This window comes from Homalodisca vitripennis, unplaced genomic scaffold, assembly GCF_021130785.1.
Source record: "Homalodisca vitripennis isolate AUS2020 unplaced genomic scaffold, UT_GWSS_2.1 ScUCBcl_1583;HRSCAF=5389, whole genome shotgun sequence".
Lineage (NCBI taxonomy): Eukaryota > Metazoa > Arthropoda > Insecta > Hemiptera > Cicadellidae > Homalodisca > Homalodisca vitripennis.
The window spans coordinates 108,850-130,584 of record NW_025777749.1 but is presented as its reverse complement, the minus strand read 5'-3'; the positions used below and the strand labels follow the sequence as shown (position 1 = coordinate 130,584).

General features: G+C 31.8%; 1 protein-coding gene across 1 annotated transcript in view; it reads left to right on the top strand.

The window, feature by feature from the left end:
- LOC124371572 (vesicular integral-membrane protein VIP36-like) overlaps positions 1-21,735 on the top strand; it is a 29,603-nt gene that overhangs the window by 3,478 nt on the left and 4,390 nt on the right. The window contains exons 3-6 of the mRNA XM_046829920.1: positions 8,736-8,824; positions 12,514-12,622; positions 14,143-14,305; positions 17,720-17,886. Of these exons, the coding sequence (XP_046685876.1) occupies positions 8,736-8,824; positions 12,514-12,622; positions 14,143-14,305; positions 17,720-17,886 (528 nt within the window). The remainder of the gene's footprint in view (positions 1-8,735; positions 8,825-12,513; positions 12,623-14,142; positions 14,306-17,719; positions 17,887-21,735) is intronic.

Genomic DNA, 21,735 nt, shown 5'->3' with positions numbered 1-21,735 from the left:
TGAATGTAGAAACTATCAATAGATGTGGAGTCAAAATTTGGTTGAATCAAAGTTATTAATTATTTTCTTATACCCATAAAACCAAACTACTGATAAATCGTTAGTTGGTATTTTTAGCCTAAAAGACAAACTAACGATATATCGTTAGTTGGTCCTAAAAGGGTTAAGCCACTTCACACTATTTGGCAAAATTTTGAAATTAAAATATGAAAATGTGTAAAAGAGTAGGTAGTACAATAGATATAAAACGGAGGAAAGCCCAAACAATAACTGTGTAGTGTTTGGTGGTACCTTCATTTCACACTTGTGGCAAAAAAAGAAAAACAGGGTAGGGTACGATAAGCGGACTCGGTTTTTTACATCGAAGAATGTAATCATCGATACCTAATATTCGCATCTCAAATCCTAGACTATCAATCGATATAAAGTATATAGTCCTCAATAACAATCATGTTTTAAATTAAAATATGAATTTAATATTTACAGTGATCAAACAAATTATTGTAGGCTAACCAAAATTAGGAAAACTGAAGACGACCATATTTGCTCCTTTCACAGTTACAGTTGTTTCTATCCCACAAATTTCACATAATGGTTTTTTTGGTATGAGTCCAACATGTTGAAGTCACGAAAAACATGTCTTATCATCTTTCAAAGCAATGCCGTGTAGTTTTCTAAAATTTACTGCCATTTTTAATAATCAAATGTTACTTATATAAAATTGAAATATTACATTACGAGTATTATTTGAAAGTGTTTACAGCGGTTGATATAGATTATATAAGTTAATTTATCAAAATAATTAATCATTATCGATTGATTATATCAATGATTAAGTACTATCATTTGCCAATTTCGACATAAAAAACCGCGTCCGCTTATAGTACCCTACCGGAAAAACATTTGGTATCAGTGGGATTAACGGCCAGAATAGTCAATTTCAACGATATTAACTTATTCTGCTCATTCTCCTAAACAAAAATGTTTGGTTTTGGGAGGTGAAAATCACAAATTTGTTTTATAATAATTTAAATGTAAATTTATAGTTATTCTGTACTTCTTGTGTTCTGTGCTTCTTGTTATTTATGATTTTCAGTGTTATCTGCTCTCAATAGCTTATCTGAGTTTTCTCTGGTCAGAAAAGTTTAGTTGTGTACCATCCGTGCAGTCTCTACAATAATGGCAACTACTCATCTTACTCAATTGTGGCACTTTAACTCTAATACAGTTAATTGGTTTTAAAAGGTTTGTACGTGCTTGATTGCAGATTACGTGAGCAGTTAAAATATTAGGAAATTAATTTATTCCTTTTTTATTGGTTATCGTGTTTTTTCAGAGTGAGAGTATAAGTTTGTTGTGTAATCATGTGTTATTTTTAAATCAAAAAAAGCTATTTTTATGTGATCGGAACTTAGCATGTGGTATGTATGTACATACGAAGTTATGGTTACGTTAATTTTGATTATTTATTACACTTATGTTTGTTTTATACATTACTAGCTGTTACCCGTGGCTTTGCATGCAATCTTTAGAACCAAAGTCCTTATGTTACTTAGTAAAACCACTTGTGATGTAATATGATGGAGTTCTATGAAAATTTTAAAACGTAAGTAGGCATACATCAAATTTAAGTTCATGGTAAATAGTATTAGAGTTTAATTTAATTAATATATCATGTTTTGCAAGTGGAAGAGCATTTCTGGTTCAAATTAATTATATTTGCAACGTCACAGCTGAGCCTGCATTGTTACCCCGATCAAGAAAATACAATACACAGGTCTCAAAAACTTACTTTGGTCTAAAAGCGTCTATTTCTAGCCTTTATCACATATTTCAGGTCTAAGATATTTCCAGTACCGTATTAGAGTTTGCCTTGTCCTGTCAAAGAAAAAAGTATACTTACGTATAGGGCCAAGAACCCTGCTTCGATTAAAAGTACCTACTGCAGACCATTTAAATTCACTTACTATGTCACAATTTAGCTTGCCGTATTGCCTCGATGAAAATACTGTATAGTTCGATTATGCAGTTCTTGGAAATCTACTTTGGTCAAAATCATCTACTATGGGCTTCTGTAATATACTTTCCGTCTCAAATATTTCCACTGACATAGTTGGGTTTGCCTTTTTGTCCTGATGAAGAAAATATACACAGAAGTAGGACTGAGAAGCCTATTACGTTCTAGGGAGAAGTCCTACCCATTTCCTATGTACTTTCGGTATAAGGGAGAAATCCTTATTAAGATTACGCAACATTCCAAAATATAAGTTTTTTGTTACGCTGAGGCATGTTAGTATTAATTTCTCTGTTTTCCCGTAAGCCACTGTTAAAATGCCATATCATAATGTCAAGGAAGCCCACCAGTTTAAAGTAACGTATGTGAAAACATTCATGATTTTGTTCATTAAGGTTGGTTTTGTAACAGTGTTTAAATAATATATAAAAAGCATTAAATGATTTAAATTCATCACTTGGCGCGATCTGGAGTACAATTTTGATATTAACTTTTTATTTACTATCTGCATTACACTACTGATCTTAATATTTGATCAAATTTAAATGTAAAGAGATGTTTCAGCCAATTTGTCGACATAAAACTGAACTTGTGAACAGCTGTTTAGTGCCAGTTTAATTTGGATTATGAAACGTAAAAACTACATTTTATCTTATTTTCAAAATATTATAGGTAATTTTTCTTATAATTTGCTTCATAAAAACCTTCCTCGGATTTCAATGGACATTTTACAAAAAGAATTAACCGAATTGGTCCAGCCATTCTTGAGATTAGCGCTTACCAACACATTTTGCAATTCATTTTTATTTATAAGATTTATTGGTTTTTTTGGAAGTTTTATTCAATTTGTAAGTATTATTTTCAAATTTATTTTTATAAACACCAGAAACGAGATTTACGTATTGCTTTTGTCCTTATGAACAAAACCATATAAGTTGTTAGAGTATTAAAATGACAAATAATACATTTTAGAACATTCAAAGTGAAACTACTTTTCTTGTAAGATTGTAGGAAGTTATGTTTAGGTTAATTTACAATATTTGTGTTTTTTCAAGTTATGTTTCCTATAAAGAAGTAATGGCCATAGGCATTCGTGATCCGACCATTTATAATTTTATTTTTTACTGATAGGTACTACCTCAAGGGATATTTTTCGTATGTTACCATCAGCTTGGAGCAGCACCTTTGGCCTGAGGCACTTGTGTCAGGCTGATATGAGTTTTTATTCTTAGAAGGTCTAAATTAACAAAAAGTCTCTTTTCCTTCTAATTCCCCGATTTCAACATTATTGTTATTTTACGTATCCAAAGATGGTGTAACGGCAAAAATTGACTCCAGCAGCAACCAATAGTAGGTTAACTTACGATCACAACAAGACCATGTGACACCCTTAGAACAATGAAATATTACTCTGTACGAGTAAAGTAGTTCCACTTTTAATGTTCTATAACTTAGTTATTTGTCATTTCCACCCATTGAAACCATGTATTATTTTGTTTAGGAACATGATAGCAATATGTTAATAAGGTGAAATTCGTATTTTACCGGGTAGGCTGTTAACTTCACAATTATTACTAAACATACTCAAAATAGTACCTAAGTTCAAGCTAAGATCTCGTGAGTGCTCGTTTCTGTCCTGCCTAAAGTTTATTCAACGTGATCTGACGTTAGAAAAGTGGTCTATCCCGGGGCCAACCTGCTAACACAAAAATTAAAGTAATAACATATAAAACATAATTAAAATAAAAAAATAACGAAATTTAAATAATAGGTAGACTACAGAGTACTGAATGAAGAGGAGGATACAACTTGGCGGCTGCTCTGGGAAAGTTATGAAGCCAGTCCAGCGTCTAAAGCAACGAAACAATTAAACTAGAACGTAGAATAAAATCTAAGTAATTTCCGAACGCAATCACTTCAGAGAACACCTACTGCACATAATATTAAAAACCTGTTTGCTTTTCACTATATGTGGAAGGTAAAAGGAAATGCGAATACAAAATGGCTAATGGTGATGAGAAAACACAAAGAAAAAGCCTTTATTTTGAAATTACTACACAGCAAAATCTGATTGAAACCGGTAAAAATAATTTAATAATGAGATGTGCAAGGGTAGAACATGTTGCAAAAATATCAAGAAAAAGGAACAAAACCGAGAGCACAGAGGAGAAATCATCAACATAGAGGTAGAATCTGATAAAAAAGTCAATCAATTTTCACCATAATGATGCTCTGATCTTAAAAATTCCTTGTATTTTTTTCTCCTGAATGTTGATATCCCGATTATTCCCTCCACCAATGTGTACCCCTTTAAGTTATCTCTCCTATCCAGAAACCCCAATTTCTCTCACTCCTTGGTGGACTATTTAAGATATAACCTAAATTTAAAACATCAGTTATTGTGCAATTATGGATCACAACCACCTAAAAATTCTTTCTGTAAATAAAAACATACTATTAAAAGAACTTGATAAAAGTGTTATAAGGTAATAAATTGTAAATTGAATGTAAAACTGAATTGCTGAAGTGAGTGGTTTTAAATATATTCTGCTCAGAATCCTCATCAACAACATTATTTAGCATATGGGCTTATAAAGTATTAAATCACAATTATTGACTTCTATGAATAACCACTATGGAACATTTCATTTGTGCAGCAATGTGGTATATTGTTATTTTTTTCCCCATACTAAACTACAGTTTCATTAAAGTGCCTTGATATTAAAATGCTGTAATGCATTTCCTTAAAATGGTATAATGCAACAAAACGCCATGAAAATTAGTATTTTTGGCACCATTTCTCCAGCATCGAAGATAAATCCTAACTTCAAATACCAAAACTTTTAGTTTGTAAGAGCTATTGATAGAAATGAAAGTCACATCTTGCTATTTGAATTTTTTTTAGGTTTTCTAAGCTTGAAATATTCTAAATTTGGTCTTTTTTTTAAATGGGATATGTGCTGAAATGTGACAACTGTAACATATATCTCTGATAACAAGAGAATTATTTTCTTTAGTCCTTAGGGAATTATTTTCTTTATCTACTTTTTTCTTTTATGTCTGATTGTTTATTTGTATGTCTATCCACAGAATATCTTGTGAATAAAATGAGCTGTAGGCTTGAAATTTTGCTTGTAACTACAGCGAAGACCGTTACGCAACATGTGATGTGGTATACAAATTTTAAATGGCACACTAAGGATGGAATTAACTCATAATCACTTCATAATCTCAGCTAGTCCATTTTGGATAGTTGAAATTTTAGATAAGGCGGTCCACAATTAAAAACTTTTTACTGTTGTTGGCACTGTTAACTAAAAAGTGAATAACAATATTACATATATGCACTTATAGCGAGGATCAACTTTCACTATATATAGTCTTAGAATGTATTCAGTTTGTAACGGAAAGCAAGCAAGATAATAGTATATACAGCACTGTCAAGTTCTTTTTTTGTATTTTGGAGGATTTGGAACTTAGATAATCACATTCCAGATATTTGGATGTAGTGTACTACTAAATTTCAACAGGTAGTATGAAAACTTCTAAACCTTATTTTTTCATTAGTTAAAGAATATTTTAACTATATCAAATCAAATCAAATCAAATCTTTATTCACATATACATTGAGTACAGCGATTGTGTCATTTGAATTACAATTGTTAAGTTTGAATTAGGTAAAAAGTATGTACAGTAAGAGTTACAGAATTTGTCATTATTCATCTTCATTGCTGAGTTCTCCAATCCAAAAACTCCTGGACTGTGTATATTGTTTGTTCCAGCAGCCAGTCCATGAGTCTTCTCTTCAGATTCTTCTCAGGGATTCTCTTCATTTCTTCTGGCAGACAGTTGTAGAAGGCAGCTCCTCGATAAGATGGTTTCTTCTCGAATAGACATAGATGATGAGTGTCGAGTGCGAAGTTGTGCCTATGCCTTGTGTTGTATGTGTGGTGGTCTCCTAATCTGGCTCGGCCTATTTTTACTGTATGCATTACTGTTTCAAGAATATAGAGTGCAGTAACTGTCAAGATCCTGAGCTCCTTGAAGGCTTCTCTACATGTCTCTTGCGGTCTTAGTCCTTTGAGTGTTCTTATGGCTCTTTTCTGAATTACCAATACTCTTTGGAGGTTTGAAGCGCTTGTCCCACCCCAGGCCACTAAACTATATCTTAGGTGGGTTTCAAATAAAGAGTAGTAGGCTATGATGGCTGTTCTGTTATCACTGACCTGCTTTAGCCTTCGTATAGCATAGAGACGCATGTTCAGTTTTTTACAAAGTTGGGTCATATGAGGTGTCCATGAGAGATTGTTGTCAAGGACTATGCCTAGATATTTATTCGAGTTTAGTGTTGTTAGTTCTGGAAGGCCTTGGTAGTCATTGGGAAGTGATGTGTATATCAGTTGATAGGTTTTACTTTCATTCAGGACCAGATCATTTTGAAGGCAGTATTGTTTTGCCATGTTGTATGCCACATAGGAGTTTATTTCAAGCTCTTGTCGATTTTTGGTGGCAACAAGTAGTGCTGTGTCATCAGCAAACATCACTGTCTCACAAAACTCTGTAAGGTAACTTGGAAAATCATTGGTGAGAAGTATGTAAAGTACAGGGCCAAGGACAGATCCTTGTGGCACTCCTCTTTTCATTGGGAGGGTTTCAGATTTTACTGTGAGAAGGGTGTTGTTATCCTTGTAGCTGAGCTCAACCAATTGTTTCCTATCGCTGAGATAACTTGTGAACCAGCTGGCTTCTTTTCCAATTATCCCAAGTGCCTTGAGCTTTCCAATTTAAAAGGTTGTGGTCCAGGCAGTCGAATGCCTTGCTGAAATCGAGCATGACACTTGTTGCAACACATCCCTGGTCTAGTTTATCAATAATGTATTCAATTAGTTGTACTACTGCAGTTGTTGTTGATCTGTTCTTGATAAATCCATGTTGTCTAGAGGTCAGGAGGTTGTGTTGCTGCAGATGTGCTATAAGTCTGTTCAATATTACTCGCTCTAGGATCTTAGAAAAATTTGATATCAGAGATATTGGTCGATAGTTAACAGCGTCATTTATTTGGCCACTTTTGTACTTGGGATAGACTTTAGCCACTTTTAGACTGTTAGGGAAAATTCCTTTGTCCAGAGATTTGTTTATAAGAGTTGTCAGTGGGGTTAAAAGTTCACTTTTACAATGTTTAATTAGCTTTGAAGAAATGTCGTCCTCTCCAGCAGATGTTTTAGCTTTCATTGAGTCAATAATTGTTCCTATTTCTTCTTCAGTAGTGTTGTGGTGCTGCAAGTTAGTAACAAAGTGAGCCTGAATAACATTTGCTGGTGTAGGATTTTGATTCAGTGTTCTATTTTTGTCAAGTGTCTTCTCTGCTATTCTGGAAAAAAATTGATTTAAAGCATTGGCAATGCTATTGGGAGAATTGTGTAATTCACCTTCAACAATGAAGCTTGCTGGAATTATGGTTGTGGTGTTTTGTTTTGTTTTCTTTCAGAGTTGATTACCCTCCAGACAGCTTTTGATTTATTGTCAGCCTGCTCTATGAATTCCGCATTTTGCTTCTTCTTAAGTTCTTTTAGCTTAAGATCATACATCTTCTTCCTAGTTGCTGTTTCCCTTTTATCATTTACATCTCCAGTAAGTATTTCTATGTTCAAGGCTTCCAAATATGATTTTCGTAGTGTCTCACTTTCAGTATCCCATACTCTTTTTGCGTGATTGGTTTTTAATTTAAAAGTTTTATGTGGGCAAGATATGTCCATCGCGTATTTCATAACGCTGTTAAAGGCTGAAAAAGCTGTTTCTGTGCCTGTTTTTTGAGTAACTTGTGACCAGTCTTGGGAGGCTAGGATTTTCCTCACTTCCTCTATTGTATTGTGATTGATTAGTCTTTTTTTGGATTTTGCTGTATTGTCATTTTGTAAGTCTGTCTTGATGTAGCAGATTTGCGCTGTGTGGTCAGATAGTCCTGAGCTGATTACTTCATGTGATAGATGGTTCTCGTTCAGATTTGTACAGATACAATCAATAGATGTCTGGCTATGATGTGTAATTCGGGTGGGAGGCAGTTCTAGTCTTTTTATGTTGTATCCTTCTAGGGCATCTGTCAAAGTTTGGTTGTCATTATTGTTCGTCAAGTTGTCCACATTAATATCACCCATAATGACTATTGGATTGTTTATACAGTGTATTTTGTCCAGTTCAGCTGATAATGCACCCAGTGAGTTTTCTAGCCTAGTGTGTGGTGATCTGTAGATTCCCATTAAGTAAAAGTTGGATTTTCTAAATGTTATCTTTATAGTAAAATGGCTTCACACGATAGCTCAGATGATATGTCAGAGATGGATACTATGCTGATTGTATTTTTTAATTTAGAGCTAACAAATACAGCAACTCCTCCCTTCCTGTGGTGAGTTCTGGAGAAGCCTCCGATGAATTCGTATTCAGGTATCCTGGTGTTTTTCAAGTGATCACTATTTAGCCCATGTTCTGTTAGAATTATTATGTGTGGATTGAACTTGTGGAGGAAGTGTGTCAGTCTTTCTATTTTGTTTTTTAGGCCATCTATATTTTGGTGAGCTATTGAGATTTGATCCTGGGTTTTTTGTTTCATTCTATTATATTCTCTTGTCGTGTTCCTTCCTCTAAAAAAGTGTTCTCTGTGCAAGTTGTTGGACTGTTGTCTGTGGAAGCACAATTTTATATAAGTTTTTATTCTATGTTTCAGCCATGTCATGTGCGCAACTGGGAAGTTCAGATCCAGTTCAAAGTGCACGGTCGGGGCAAGGAACTTTTTGGTGATGGTATGGCATTCTGGTAAGTAGTTAAGCAATTACACAGAGTAAAAAGTGTATGTATATTTTACATTTTGGGTATATTTTCTACTAAAGTGATAAGCTCATAAAAAGCATATGTAAGTGAATGTTGGTATAGTAATCATTGGTTAATTATTTAGTAGCTATTTTAAATTAATATAATTTCTCTCATACAGTATTTATTTAATCCAAAGATTTAAAAATGTTACAAATAATTGCCAAGTAGCTTTTAGAAATATTATCCAGTTCCTCATATACAAGGTTTGCCATAAACTAATGAGAATGGCCAATTGGTGGTAGGATTTGTGGTGCAGGTCTAAACTAAGCATTGCATGGCAGTCACATCTAAGATTTAACCCTAGAACTGTTAATCGACATAATTATGTCGGTTAATGCCGCTTTTGTGGTGTTAACCGTCAAAATTTTGTCGATCAAACATTCTCTCCTATAATTACTTTTTATAATATACTCCGGTAACGTATCGATATAATTCATGCACCATTGGGTTCGGGAAGAAAAATGCTAAGGAACAGATGAGTTTTATTCCTCTTTGTATTATGGTTATGACGTAGCAAGCTTGTTATTTTGAACGTAAAAGAAAACGCGACGCCGTTTGTTGTGACCGCCATATTGCCGCTGCCGTTCTGTATCACTTTCGTGCATAGCTGTGGATATTTGTAAGTTTTAATAGTTTTACGCGTGTTTTAGTGTCGTATTTAATGTGTAGTGTGTTGTTTGATGTCGTAGTAGTGTAAACATATATATTTTAGAATAAATCAATTTCTATTTACTGAAATATGTTTGAGAAATTACCGGCTTTGTGTAGGCTATGGCAAAATGACTTGGCTAAAATTCATTTCACATAGTTTGTTATTGTTTTCACTTACTAAACGTTATTTATAGCACTCTTTTAGCTCTGAAGTAACTATTTATTTTTGGTAAATAGATAGTTTTCACAATAAAATATATATTTCCTGTAATTTCTTTGGTTATATATAATAACTGTTTGGGTTATTCTCTATTTTTTTAATATCTTTAGTTATATTTATAGTTTTCTAACTACATAATATTTCCTATTACTTATAAACCATAAATTTATAAATTTTGATATAGTACAAGCTTTAGAAACTATTTTATATTTTGCTGAATGAAAATTTTTCGCAAAATTTTTGAATAATGACAAAATTTAACTTTTTTTACTTTTCAAAAAATAATTTATGGTAATTATTTCATTACTACTGTATATTCTATTTTATTCTAAGTAATAAAATATGCAAAATAACATGTATTCATAGATAAATGTATTTGAAAAACTTGTTTTACCAAAGTCTTACGTGTACACCCGATTTTCAGAATTTATACGCATCGCTGCTTTTTGTTCTATAGCTTTATGATGCTTTCATAAATGTGTATAATGTTTATGTTTTTCTGAAACTAGATAAAATTTGACACAGAATGGCTATCTCACTTATAAATATTTCTCACTATAACTTCATTTGCTAGGTATGGTCCCCCCCAAATTTAAGAAATATTTTTCGTAAATTTAATATTTGATTAAAAAAAGTGTTTATTAGAAAATTTTTGATGGTTAATTTTACAATATAGTGCAATTCTACGTTTAATTCTGAACACAAAAATATATACTCTTATTTATATTGCTTTTATTTTATATTTTTAATAATTTTTTTAAAAAAACCTTGCGCGAAGCTCCAAAACAGCCCGACACTACAGGATGAAATGACCGCCAGTTCTAGGGTTAAACCAATAATGATTATGTATGGTACAAAAACTGTTCTTGATTGTTTTTTCATGGCAGTAAATATAACAAATGAGCATTCATGGAGCATTGTTATGCGATTAAATTTTACTTTTGCCTGGGTAAAATCCGGTGCGAGATGCTTGCCTTGATTAACCCTCCATCGGGCGCTAAACGGAGTTTTCCTCCGTGTATTTTTTATTATTAAAAATATTACTAATTTTCTGATGCTGGCAGTCGTGTCCCGCAGTGTACTTCACGAGCATCTTTCGGGGAAGCGAAACAATAGCCTCCCGCTTATCTTTGTCAAAATCTGTCAGTATGAGGTCTACTTCCGTGCGAGACTGGACGATTCCTCCGTGAGCGCCCGATGTCGTGTTTGTAGTCCTTGGACGAAATCTCCGTGAGCGCCTTATAGTGTTTAGTTTTTATGGAGTAATAATCAGTGTGCGCCTAAATGTCTGACCTGTGATGGTTTCTTTTTAAGTTTTACAATATATTTTATTTGAATTTTGTGAAATGGAGAATGAAGACGAGAGACTTGTAAGTACAGTACCCGTGTGCTAGGGAACATTTCAGTACTGTTTATGGAGTGAACATTGTCGTTATAAGAACCAGAAGGAAAATGTTTTGAAACTTTGTGTAGTATTAACAAATTTTTAGTAAAGAATAAATTTTGATTTTAGAATAATAATTGACATTACAATTGTATAATATCTCCAAAAATTGAAGTAAGTTGTTTTTGTAAGAAGTTAAAAACTAAGTTAATTTCCATATATTATTACAGAAGGTTAAACATTTTTACAATTAATTGCATTATTCCTTAAAATAAATCATGTTGTTACTATACAATAACATTTTTTTAAATTTCGAAATTCTTATTTGGAAAATTCATTACATAAGAGAGTAATTTTTATTTAAATTCTAAAAATGAATATATTGCATTGTAATTAAATCAGTATGAATATTTAAACAAATAAAAACAGTTTAAACGACTATAATATCCATTATTCACTAACCTGGAGGAAACCTCCGTGAGCGCCTGATGGTGTTTCTAATTTTAAGCGCCCGATGGAGGGTTAAGATGGCTTACAAAACCTAACACTCTGTAAAGTGCTCAAGTTTTTTAGTGGTTCACTGAATTCAATAAAAATAAACCATCGAAGATTTTGAAATGATCTGAATGCCCTTCAATAATTTTTAGACATTAATGTTGCAAAAATATATCTTGAACACCAGTTTTGGTTTGAGATTAGGATTAATTGCCAAACCCCATCAACAGCGTTCTATACTGAAGTCCTGTATGCCTGCATAAAGCCATGAAACAAACAATTTGGAGATCAGTGGAAACTCCACTACAATAATACTTCATCCCTCATTTCCTTCATTATTACTGCATATTAGCCAGAGTAGAGAATGCCATTTTGTCACAACCACCATCTAGTCCCCATGTAAATTTGTCTCTTCCTGTTCCAAAATCTCACAAGCCTTTATGGTTGAGGAATTTAATTTTTGTCTGTTCATGCAATATCTCGAGAATTGACCAATATACTTCAAATTTTGCATGATGTTCATTTTTATGTAGACAATATACAGGGTGTTTCTATAACACTTTTACAAACATTGGGAATAGGTTCCTCACACAGAAATAAGAAAACATGTTTCTATAAATACATGTTTGAAAAATTGTTTTATTTGAATTATTAAAGAAAATGTGAATATTGCATTTAGCTCCAGTTCACCTTCCTCTTAGTGCAGCATCTGGAATCTGATGCTGTCATAGACTTGATTCCTGGAATGTAGAGTCATGTCCGTTTGAAAAGATCCAATAAAAGTTGATAACAAAGCTCTAAATGAATTCATTGAATACAAATAAATTTTAACTCATACACTTGCAGTAAACTTATTGAAGAAAGATTTGTTTGCTTTTGTAGGTATGCCAAGGACCGAATGAGGTCTGGAGCTGTGTTTGGTAATATGGACTTCTACCACGGACTATCTGTCATTATTGACACTTACAGCAATCACAATGGTGAACACAATGTGAGTTTTTTGAATTGATGTTTAAAAAAATTGTACTAATGTATTAGATATAATTATTTTAAAATATAGTATTTAAAACAAGACATGGTAATTTAGAATATTTTTGTTAATTAGTGTTTTAGATTTTATGAAAATGTTTGCATTATGCTCATGCTGAGCCAAAATGTAAATGAGATCTGAGGCTGTATATGGTACTTTCACAGCTTGCGTTTTACAGTTTTAAATTTATTCATATAACACGATTATAACTTAGATAAATAAAAGTTAGGTTTGTGGTACTGTATGATACTGCTTCTCCTTCAAACATTTAAATATTTTGTGTCAATTACTTTTATTATGGAAACAATAAATCACAAATTAAAACTAGTTAACTGGTTCAACTAATCAAATCCTGCCTGAGACTAGTACTTCTTATCACCACCGTCTCTTCCACTTATTCTGTTTGATAAGATCCTTGTACAGTCAAGTGTCCCATTGAGGATGGGAAGAATAAGGCTTATAATAATGGGGATTGGACTCTCCTTTTTGTAAAAAAAAATTAAAAACTGAGATGACACAATCTGTTCTCCAAAAAGGTTATTCAGATACATAACAAAAAAGGTGAAATGTTCCTTAGCACCCCTAAGGTTAGTGACAAATAAATATACAGAGTGAGGCAGACCAACCATCTGCGATGTATAACAGGTGAACCAAGAAACCTACCTTCTCCGTTTTAACAAAAAAACCCCACATTTCGACCTCAATGATTATGGTAAAATAATTTTTAACACTAATAAAACCCCAAAATGGCACTCGTAAACAGAAGGTCTTCCTCACCCTGTATTGTATACTCATAGCCTACAGAAATCTGCTTAGGTTCTATTCACATTACGCATTTAATATGATTAATGCAATGTCAAATGCACACATAATAAAAAAAAAAAAAAAAAAAAAAAAAAAAAAAAAAAAAAAAAAAAAAAAAAAAAAAAAAAAACAATGTAGAGCTAGATACACAGAATAAAATTTCCCCTTAACGGATCGTCAAATTTAAATTAAAAAAGCATTAGAAGAAATCCACATTTCAACACTTTATCATATCACAAAGTTTTAGGATTTGACTTGACCTTCAAATAGTGGTCATCAGATACATATTATACAATTAGAAATGTTACTAAGGTGTAAATAGCTCTAAGGCAAAATACAGATATTGAATGAAAACCCCTACTCTGCACTCCTCTATCATACATCTCCAGAACATATGATGTATGTTCCTTCAAAATGGAAGTTACCTGGAACCATAAGATTAACTGAGAAATGTTCCCTAGCATCCCTCAATCAGGTTATTGATTAATCTCGTAATATTAAATAAAGTGAGCAAGAAAGAACAATAACATAAAAATTTTGAAAACATATAGTAGAGGACTAGGTCAATCCTTAGGCTATGTTACACTTAGCTAATGAACTTTTTATAAATAATTAGAAGATAGAGGTAAAGTGTTACAGTAACTATTATTTGAAAAACTATATTTAAAATTTTACAGCATGTTCACCCATATATTTCGGCTATGGTGAACAATGGTAGCTTGCATTATGATCACGACCGGGATGGAACTCACACACAGTTGGCAGGCTGCTCCGCTAAACTTCGAAACCTGGAGTATGATACACACATCTCTATACGATATGACCATGACACTCTCACAGGTATCTATCATATGAGCTGTCTTTAGTAATATATTAGTTAAGTATTAGTTATATTTGTTAAAGATCTTTGAATACAAAACAAATTAAAGGAGTATTAATGATTAATTAACATTAGATGTGTGGACAAGTTCAATTGGTAACCAAACACTTATATTATCACAATTTTTTTGGTACCAATGGAAAGAGGAGATTCTATTGTGTACAAATCAATAGGTTTACGTTCCAATCAACATTTTAATAAACAGAATAAATAAAATAAAATAGACAAATACGTTTTTGCTAAAATTTTACTAGCCTAGAATGCTATAACAATGTGATTTTTTATACAAACTCAAAAAAGATAACTTTTTCTCTTTTTATTGCACCAAAGTAATTCTTTCCACCATGAATACCTTTTTTTATAACCTTAATTGTAAACTCTTACAATCAACATGTATATATTGTAATGCCCGCAATCAACCATATATATATTGGTGATATGCAACCAATTAAACTTCACTTTCAGATTTGTTTGGTGAGCAATTGTCATGAAAACGAATCACCAGTTAATTATTGAGACACTACAAACAACAAATACATACCTTGCACTGATGTACATAATACAACAAAGTTATTTTGAGTTGCAAGTTGACAGCAATAAAGAGTCCACAGTTTTGTAAAAATGAAAGTTTGGTGAGGGACAGTTATAAAGCCAAGCCATTCTCTCGTTCAGTTTGGTTGCACTTGTAATCGTCTTTGTAGTGTAGCACGTAAGCCTTTTATTGGTATATAATACAAAATAAAAATTTCCTTCTGTATGATATTGAATATAGGTAGTTTTTAAACCCTTTTTACAACTTTGTGGCTGGCGCTAATTACACAACCACTTTATAAGTTGCTAAATTTAAGTGATGAAGTTTACCGGAAATTTCAATACCTATTTGGAGTATTTTAGTTTATTAACAACACATAGATATCATATTTGTCTTATATAAAGCCCTGTTTTATTGTTAATTAATATGTCATAGAAGCGAAGATAACACAAGGAACTCAATGAGTCGCTGACTAGTAGGGTTAAAAAATGTCAACAAAGTGCTGAAAACTGGGTGACTATTTTGGACTATGGTATCGAATTTATGGGCGTTAAACATTTATTGGTGGTTTCAGATAATGTTATTTGTTGTAATGTTTTTTGATTAATGGTGGGTTATAATTTATAAAATAATAAAAACTCTGAGAAATTACTAAATGTTTATGTAAATAATTTGGAATTAAGAGCCAAAAGACAGATATGTACTGGAAGCAATTTCGCTTTTACATAAAATAATCCATTTCCTAAATTACATATGTAAACAATTGAATTAAATATTTATCATACTAAGGTTACATGATTATTTGTGGGGACCTATAGTTTGGAAAATTTATTAAACATGGTGGCACCCAACCAGGATGCTAGGAATTTTACGCACAAGGAACATTTGAGAAAATCTAAAAATAAATTGTTTTCCGGAACATATGAAATCAAGAAATAATTTGATGGTTACTTGAATCAGGAGTTGATTAATACCAAATATTTTATTTTGCACAACATGATCCACAAAACTGTGAATGAAGATCAACTACGTTTAAATGATGATTTCGCCAAATTGTTTACAGAGCCCATCCGTGGACAGCTCGTGGTTTCTACAGTTTGTGTGATCAAAGATGTGTTAGCGAACCCCCATCTGACACCAGTTAATCCAAGGGTGCTTCCACTAGTGTAGTGGATTTTATCTTGGTTAGTTCTGCTCCAACGTCACATTAAGCCCTCCATTCACGTAACGATCCATCAGAAGAACAATCGCCCAACCAACATCTCAGTTTGGTCTGTGAACGATTGCTCCTCACATATGTTCCAATTTTTAGTCAGTTTATATTGGTTAAAACAAAGAAAGCAAGGTTATGTTTTGATATTACGGTCACATTCAAATATCACTTGAACTGATATTGTCACCAGCCTGCTGGCTGAATTTCCCACATGTCAGTTCTCGTCATCAAAGCGTTATTGTTTGGATGATGACTGGTAGAAATCTCATCTTTTCTCCAATCAACTATTCATCTGAATGACTTCCCTGCACACAGGATTATCTGTTTGACAATTCTGTTCATACGAAATAGTCCAACCAATCGTTATGTTTATGAGAAACTTAACGTCATTTCCATGACTACAAATAACTAACAAACACTATCGATGAACTTGTGAGGAACCACAGTCATTCCTGTATTTATTACTTTGTAGTTGTGTTATCATGATAGTGTGATTCTATTCTTTATTATCTTAAGGCAAACACAATATATTTAAGAGTCAGTCATTTATATGAATTATGTTCACATTCTGGGAGCAAATATGAAGGATACTGTTTGCTACCCATGTCTATTCATTCTACAGATCATAAATTAACTTCACTTGGGCAAATTACTTTCTAATGCATTCTTCATATATTGGTTGGCAATGTGATATATTCTAAGCTAAGGTACTTTCACGGGACTGTAACCAGGGATGCCACTAATGATGAAAAACTGGAAAAGCGTGGATTATTGATGAATTTCAAGCTTCAGGAAAAAGTGCTTGTATTGTACTAGATTTTTCATAATATCATGGAAATTTTTACTAGGGATGGATTGATTCCTAATTAATACTGCTACTCTTTTCACTCAATTCCGATACCAACAGAAGAGCTTAAAATGCAATTTGAAAGTCACGATTTCACAATATTACAGCTAGTGGTTTGTCAATTTATTGATCATCACGAGTCTGCTGCATGTACTGATAGCAACTGATTGTGACTGTAAGCAAATTATCGATTACTAAAATGAGTTTTTGTAGTTATTTAAGGTTAATAAAAACTACTTAGAAACATATACTAACACAATAATATTTTACTTGAAATTCGTATTTTCTATGTTTGTATTCATTTGTGCTGCACAGCTGCTTGGCGGTAACCACATGATTGCTAATTTTAAATTTACCTTTATGTTGTACTTTGTGTTGCTGTACATAAATAGATTATGGAAAAATTATGGTCTCGTACTGAAAGGTTTTGCACCGCAGCCTCTCACCCGCAATGCTATAGACAAAATTTGTTAGTCATTGCAGCTACATGGTATTTCCTGCAATTTCAGCTGTTGATGAAAATCCTTCACCATTGCGCTTGCTGTAAAGATTAAATACAGTATTACAGATGTTTATATTTGGTTTGAAGATGTACTAGGAAAATGGAAATTTTCAACCGGGAAAAATCAAGGGAAACTAGGATTTTGAGTCTACCCTGTTACAGTTGTGGATGTTTTGCATTGAACTCAAATAATCTAACTTGGAGAAATTACTGAAAACCAAAGGTCAATCAGGACATAAGAAGTGTTATGGACCTCATTAAAATGGTTTAATGTTGACAGTGTCGACAGACCTGGAGAACAAGGCTGCATGGAAAGAATGTTTCTCAGTAAAAGGTGTGCGACTACCTACAGGCTACTATCTAGGCATCAGTGCTGCCACTGGAGATTTGTCAGACAACCATGACATCTTGTCTGTTCGCTTCTACGAGTTGGACATGCCAGGCGATGTGAGTCCACTATCAACTTTGACTTGTAACACTGTGTCTAGAAATATTTTTTTGTTTTATCACCCGCCTCTACTGTTAACTGTGTTATTTTATTTTAATACAATTAAATTCTGTGTGTTTTAATGCAAGTTATTTTAGTAAATTCTCTTACAGGTCACATATGAAATCAGAATCAGATAATTTCACCAACTAGATAATATGTTGATTGAAAAAATAGTTACTAAATAAACATTTAATTAATTTAACTAGCCAAACAGTTCAAAACTTAAGCTTTCAAGAAATGTTTACTTGATTAACAGTAAACATTCATAAACTAACTGTTTTTCATCAAGGAACTGTTCAAAGTAAAGCACAAATTAAAGTATAAAGTTCCTTAAAAAATATTTTTACCAATAGCAATCAGAATTAACAAAAGTGATTTATTAATATATTCTTGAATATCGAGCTTACCCAGACTTATGAATTCATCATAAGTAATAATAATTATAATAATGTTCAAACTTGTTCAACAAACCAAGTTCCTGATAGCTTCAACAGGTGATGTCCCAGCAGCTACTGTATACTAATGAATACAGAATTCTTTTTAGTGACCAACCAAATGAAAATTTTATTTTATTTAAACTGTAAAATATATGTCATTTTTTATTTATTAAAATTCACAATATTTAACATTAATATTATACAAATGTTGTAATATGATCTCGCACAGCAAGTCTATTTTTACTTTGAACTAACATAGACATAAATTTAAAGATAAAGATCCAAGGTTTCATATCATACTGGACTTAAAAACTTAAAAAATTATCACATGTTTGTCAAAATTCTCTGTCGAAAGGTTATGTTTTACACAATCATGAGTTGAAAATATATTGAAAAGAGTGTATTCTTGGTGTTCATAAACATCGCTTCAATAGCCAGTAAGCAAATAAATGTTTATACAATAGTTTTAAAATATTTTGATTTGTAAAATCCCAAAATGCCTAATGCGTCAAAAATAGTTTAATTTAATTTTTTTTTTTTTTTACTTTATCGTTTTCTGGAAGTAGTAAAATTATATCAAAACAAGGAAGATAGCTCAATGTTGGACGTGTTTTAAAATTCTATAAAGGTACTTTCTATATAAATAATTTTTGGATATAAAAACATTATTACTTAAAAAAGGTTAGGTCTTTACTTCCCAATTTGTGCTTTTGTAAAAATTTAAAAAAGAATTTTTTGCCATAGAAACAAATTTTACTAAACATAAACTTCTATAAATATATATTTTTTATTCTACATATATTTTTACCGTTTGGAAAAAAATTAATTTATCCAATAGAATCCAAATTAATTGCATACAAAATAGTGCAATAAAAGATTATTGCAGATGTAGTTTTATATATATATATATATTATTCAAAAGTACCAGAAAGTTTTACTCAAATACATTTTGATAATATGTGTGTTAGATATATTACAAAACTTTTATATATTTTAGAATTATTTAAATAAAATGCTATACATTTGAGAAAACTTTATTCTTTGCTAGTTTTTTATGTTAATTGGTTTTTTTAAATAGTAAAATTCAAATAATTCAGCATTTAATTCTTTTTTGCAAACTAATGGATTTCTGAAGACACTGATATTAAAAAAATGTTTGTATCTTAAAATTTTAGATGAGCAGTGATTAAAATAAAAATTCCTTACAAAATTGCAATAAGTGCCTGCCATTTTGGAAAAATGATGGTCAGTTTCAGGTTTATTTAACCCTGCTAATTTGCTAATTAGATTTTGCCAAATATGAGAGATGTTATTGTGAATGTAGATTTGAAATATTTTGTACTAATGTATAACAAAAGTTGTATTCAACACTTTTTTTTAAACTTGGTAAGTTATAATTTTTCATACTTAAATAGGAAACAATACACAAGTTGTTAAAATTAGAATAGAATAGAATAGAATAAACTTTATTTCTCATAAATATGCACACATTCCAACATATTCAATACAAATATACAACAAATATAAATGCAAACCACATACATAGCAAAATAATCTTGTGCATAGCACGCGATTACAGAGTATATCAGTACTGGCTGACCTTGACACATTAACATTCATGCCACACATACATACATACATATACCGAGAAATAAAGTATTGACCTCCAAGGCAAAGCCTGTTTTGAGGCATTTACATGATTCATAAAAATAAAAGAACTAGCAGTGATAGAACAACAATTATACATTTTCAAATATTATAACATAATCCTAAAACCCTCTTTACAACAAAATTCAATTAGATTCATACTTGCAAGATAAAACAGATAAATCACACATACACTAATTATATAAAATAAACTATAAATTATAATCATCATTATGTCTACATCTATTTTAAACAAATACTATCCATTGTACAATTTCCTACACCCACACATACATTTCCCTATCAACCAACAATACAACATTTCATACATAACTCACAATACAAAGACAAAATACTATTATTTCAGCATTAGTGTTTATTATTATAAACCATGGCCATTAACAGTACATATCCCTCCCACTAGTTTTGGACAATAAAACTGGACATCAAAACAGTACATAAAATACATTTAAAAACATTTAATTTACATTTAATAAACATTCAACATTCTGTAATGAAAATACCCACTCCTTAATACATTTCAAGAAAGGTATAAACGACAGATTACTAATTTCACAAGGTAATACATTAAACAATTTTGGTGCTAAAAATGAATAATTTTTTAAAAAGAAGGTGTTTGTTGGCATTGGTGTGGTATAATTATCAGCATGCCTTAATCTAAATTTATATTCATTACTTTCTTTACTATTTTTGCTTCTTATATAAAATAATTTTAGTACCTTATACACATACATATATCTGAGAGGTAGAATCCTCAATTCCAAAAACAAAGGAAAAGATGACTCTGTTACTCTCTTTTTCAATATAATTCGTATAAAATGTTTTTGCATTGCAATTACAGGTTTGAGATTTGATATGTACGTCCCTCCCCAACACGAGATCGCATAATCTATCCTACTATGGACTAAGGAAAAGTATACCATTCTCAAGAGTTTTTCATCACAAATATTCTTCAGAAAATAAAAGATTCTAATTACATTATTCAGTTTATTCTTTAAGTATGCTAGATGAATCTTCCAGTTCAATTGTTTGTCCACCCAAACTCCTAAATATTTCAAAGATTTCTCACTCTTTACCAGTCCACACTCTGAGTTACATGCACTATTGTTATTTATACAGTCCAAACATTTGTAAATTATGCTATTTTCAAAGTTAAAATTTCCTCTGAGACTAAAATTTATAAATTTTGTCTTCTCCGGACTTAACACCATGTTATTTTTAGAAAACCACCATCTAAGTGCTTGCAAATCAAAATCAATCTTGACCCTTATATCTTCCCATGCATCTTCAACATAACATAGTGCTGTATCATCAGCAAAAGAGGTTACTCTTCCATTAAAACTCCCATCACAAAGATCATTTATATAAATTAAAAATAATGTTGCTCCCAACACCGACCCTTGAGGTACTCCAAATCTTACATCCCCAAATTTACTTCTCGAATCTTTAACTTTAACACACTGTTTCCGCCCAGACAGATAACTTTTAAACCAGTTATAGGCAACTCCTCTGATTCCGGCATTGTATAATTTATCTAGAAGTATATCATGGTGAACCGTGTCAAATGCTTTAGTAATATCTAAAAAAAGTCCAGTAATTTTCTTTTTGTTGTTAAGTCCTTTCGTTACTGTATCCATAAAATCGTGCAACGCTGTCTCTGTACTCATCCCTTGCCGAAAGCCGAATTGGTTTTTACTAAAA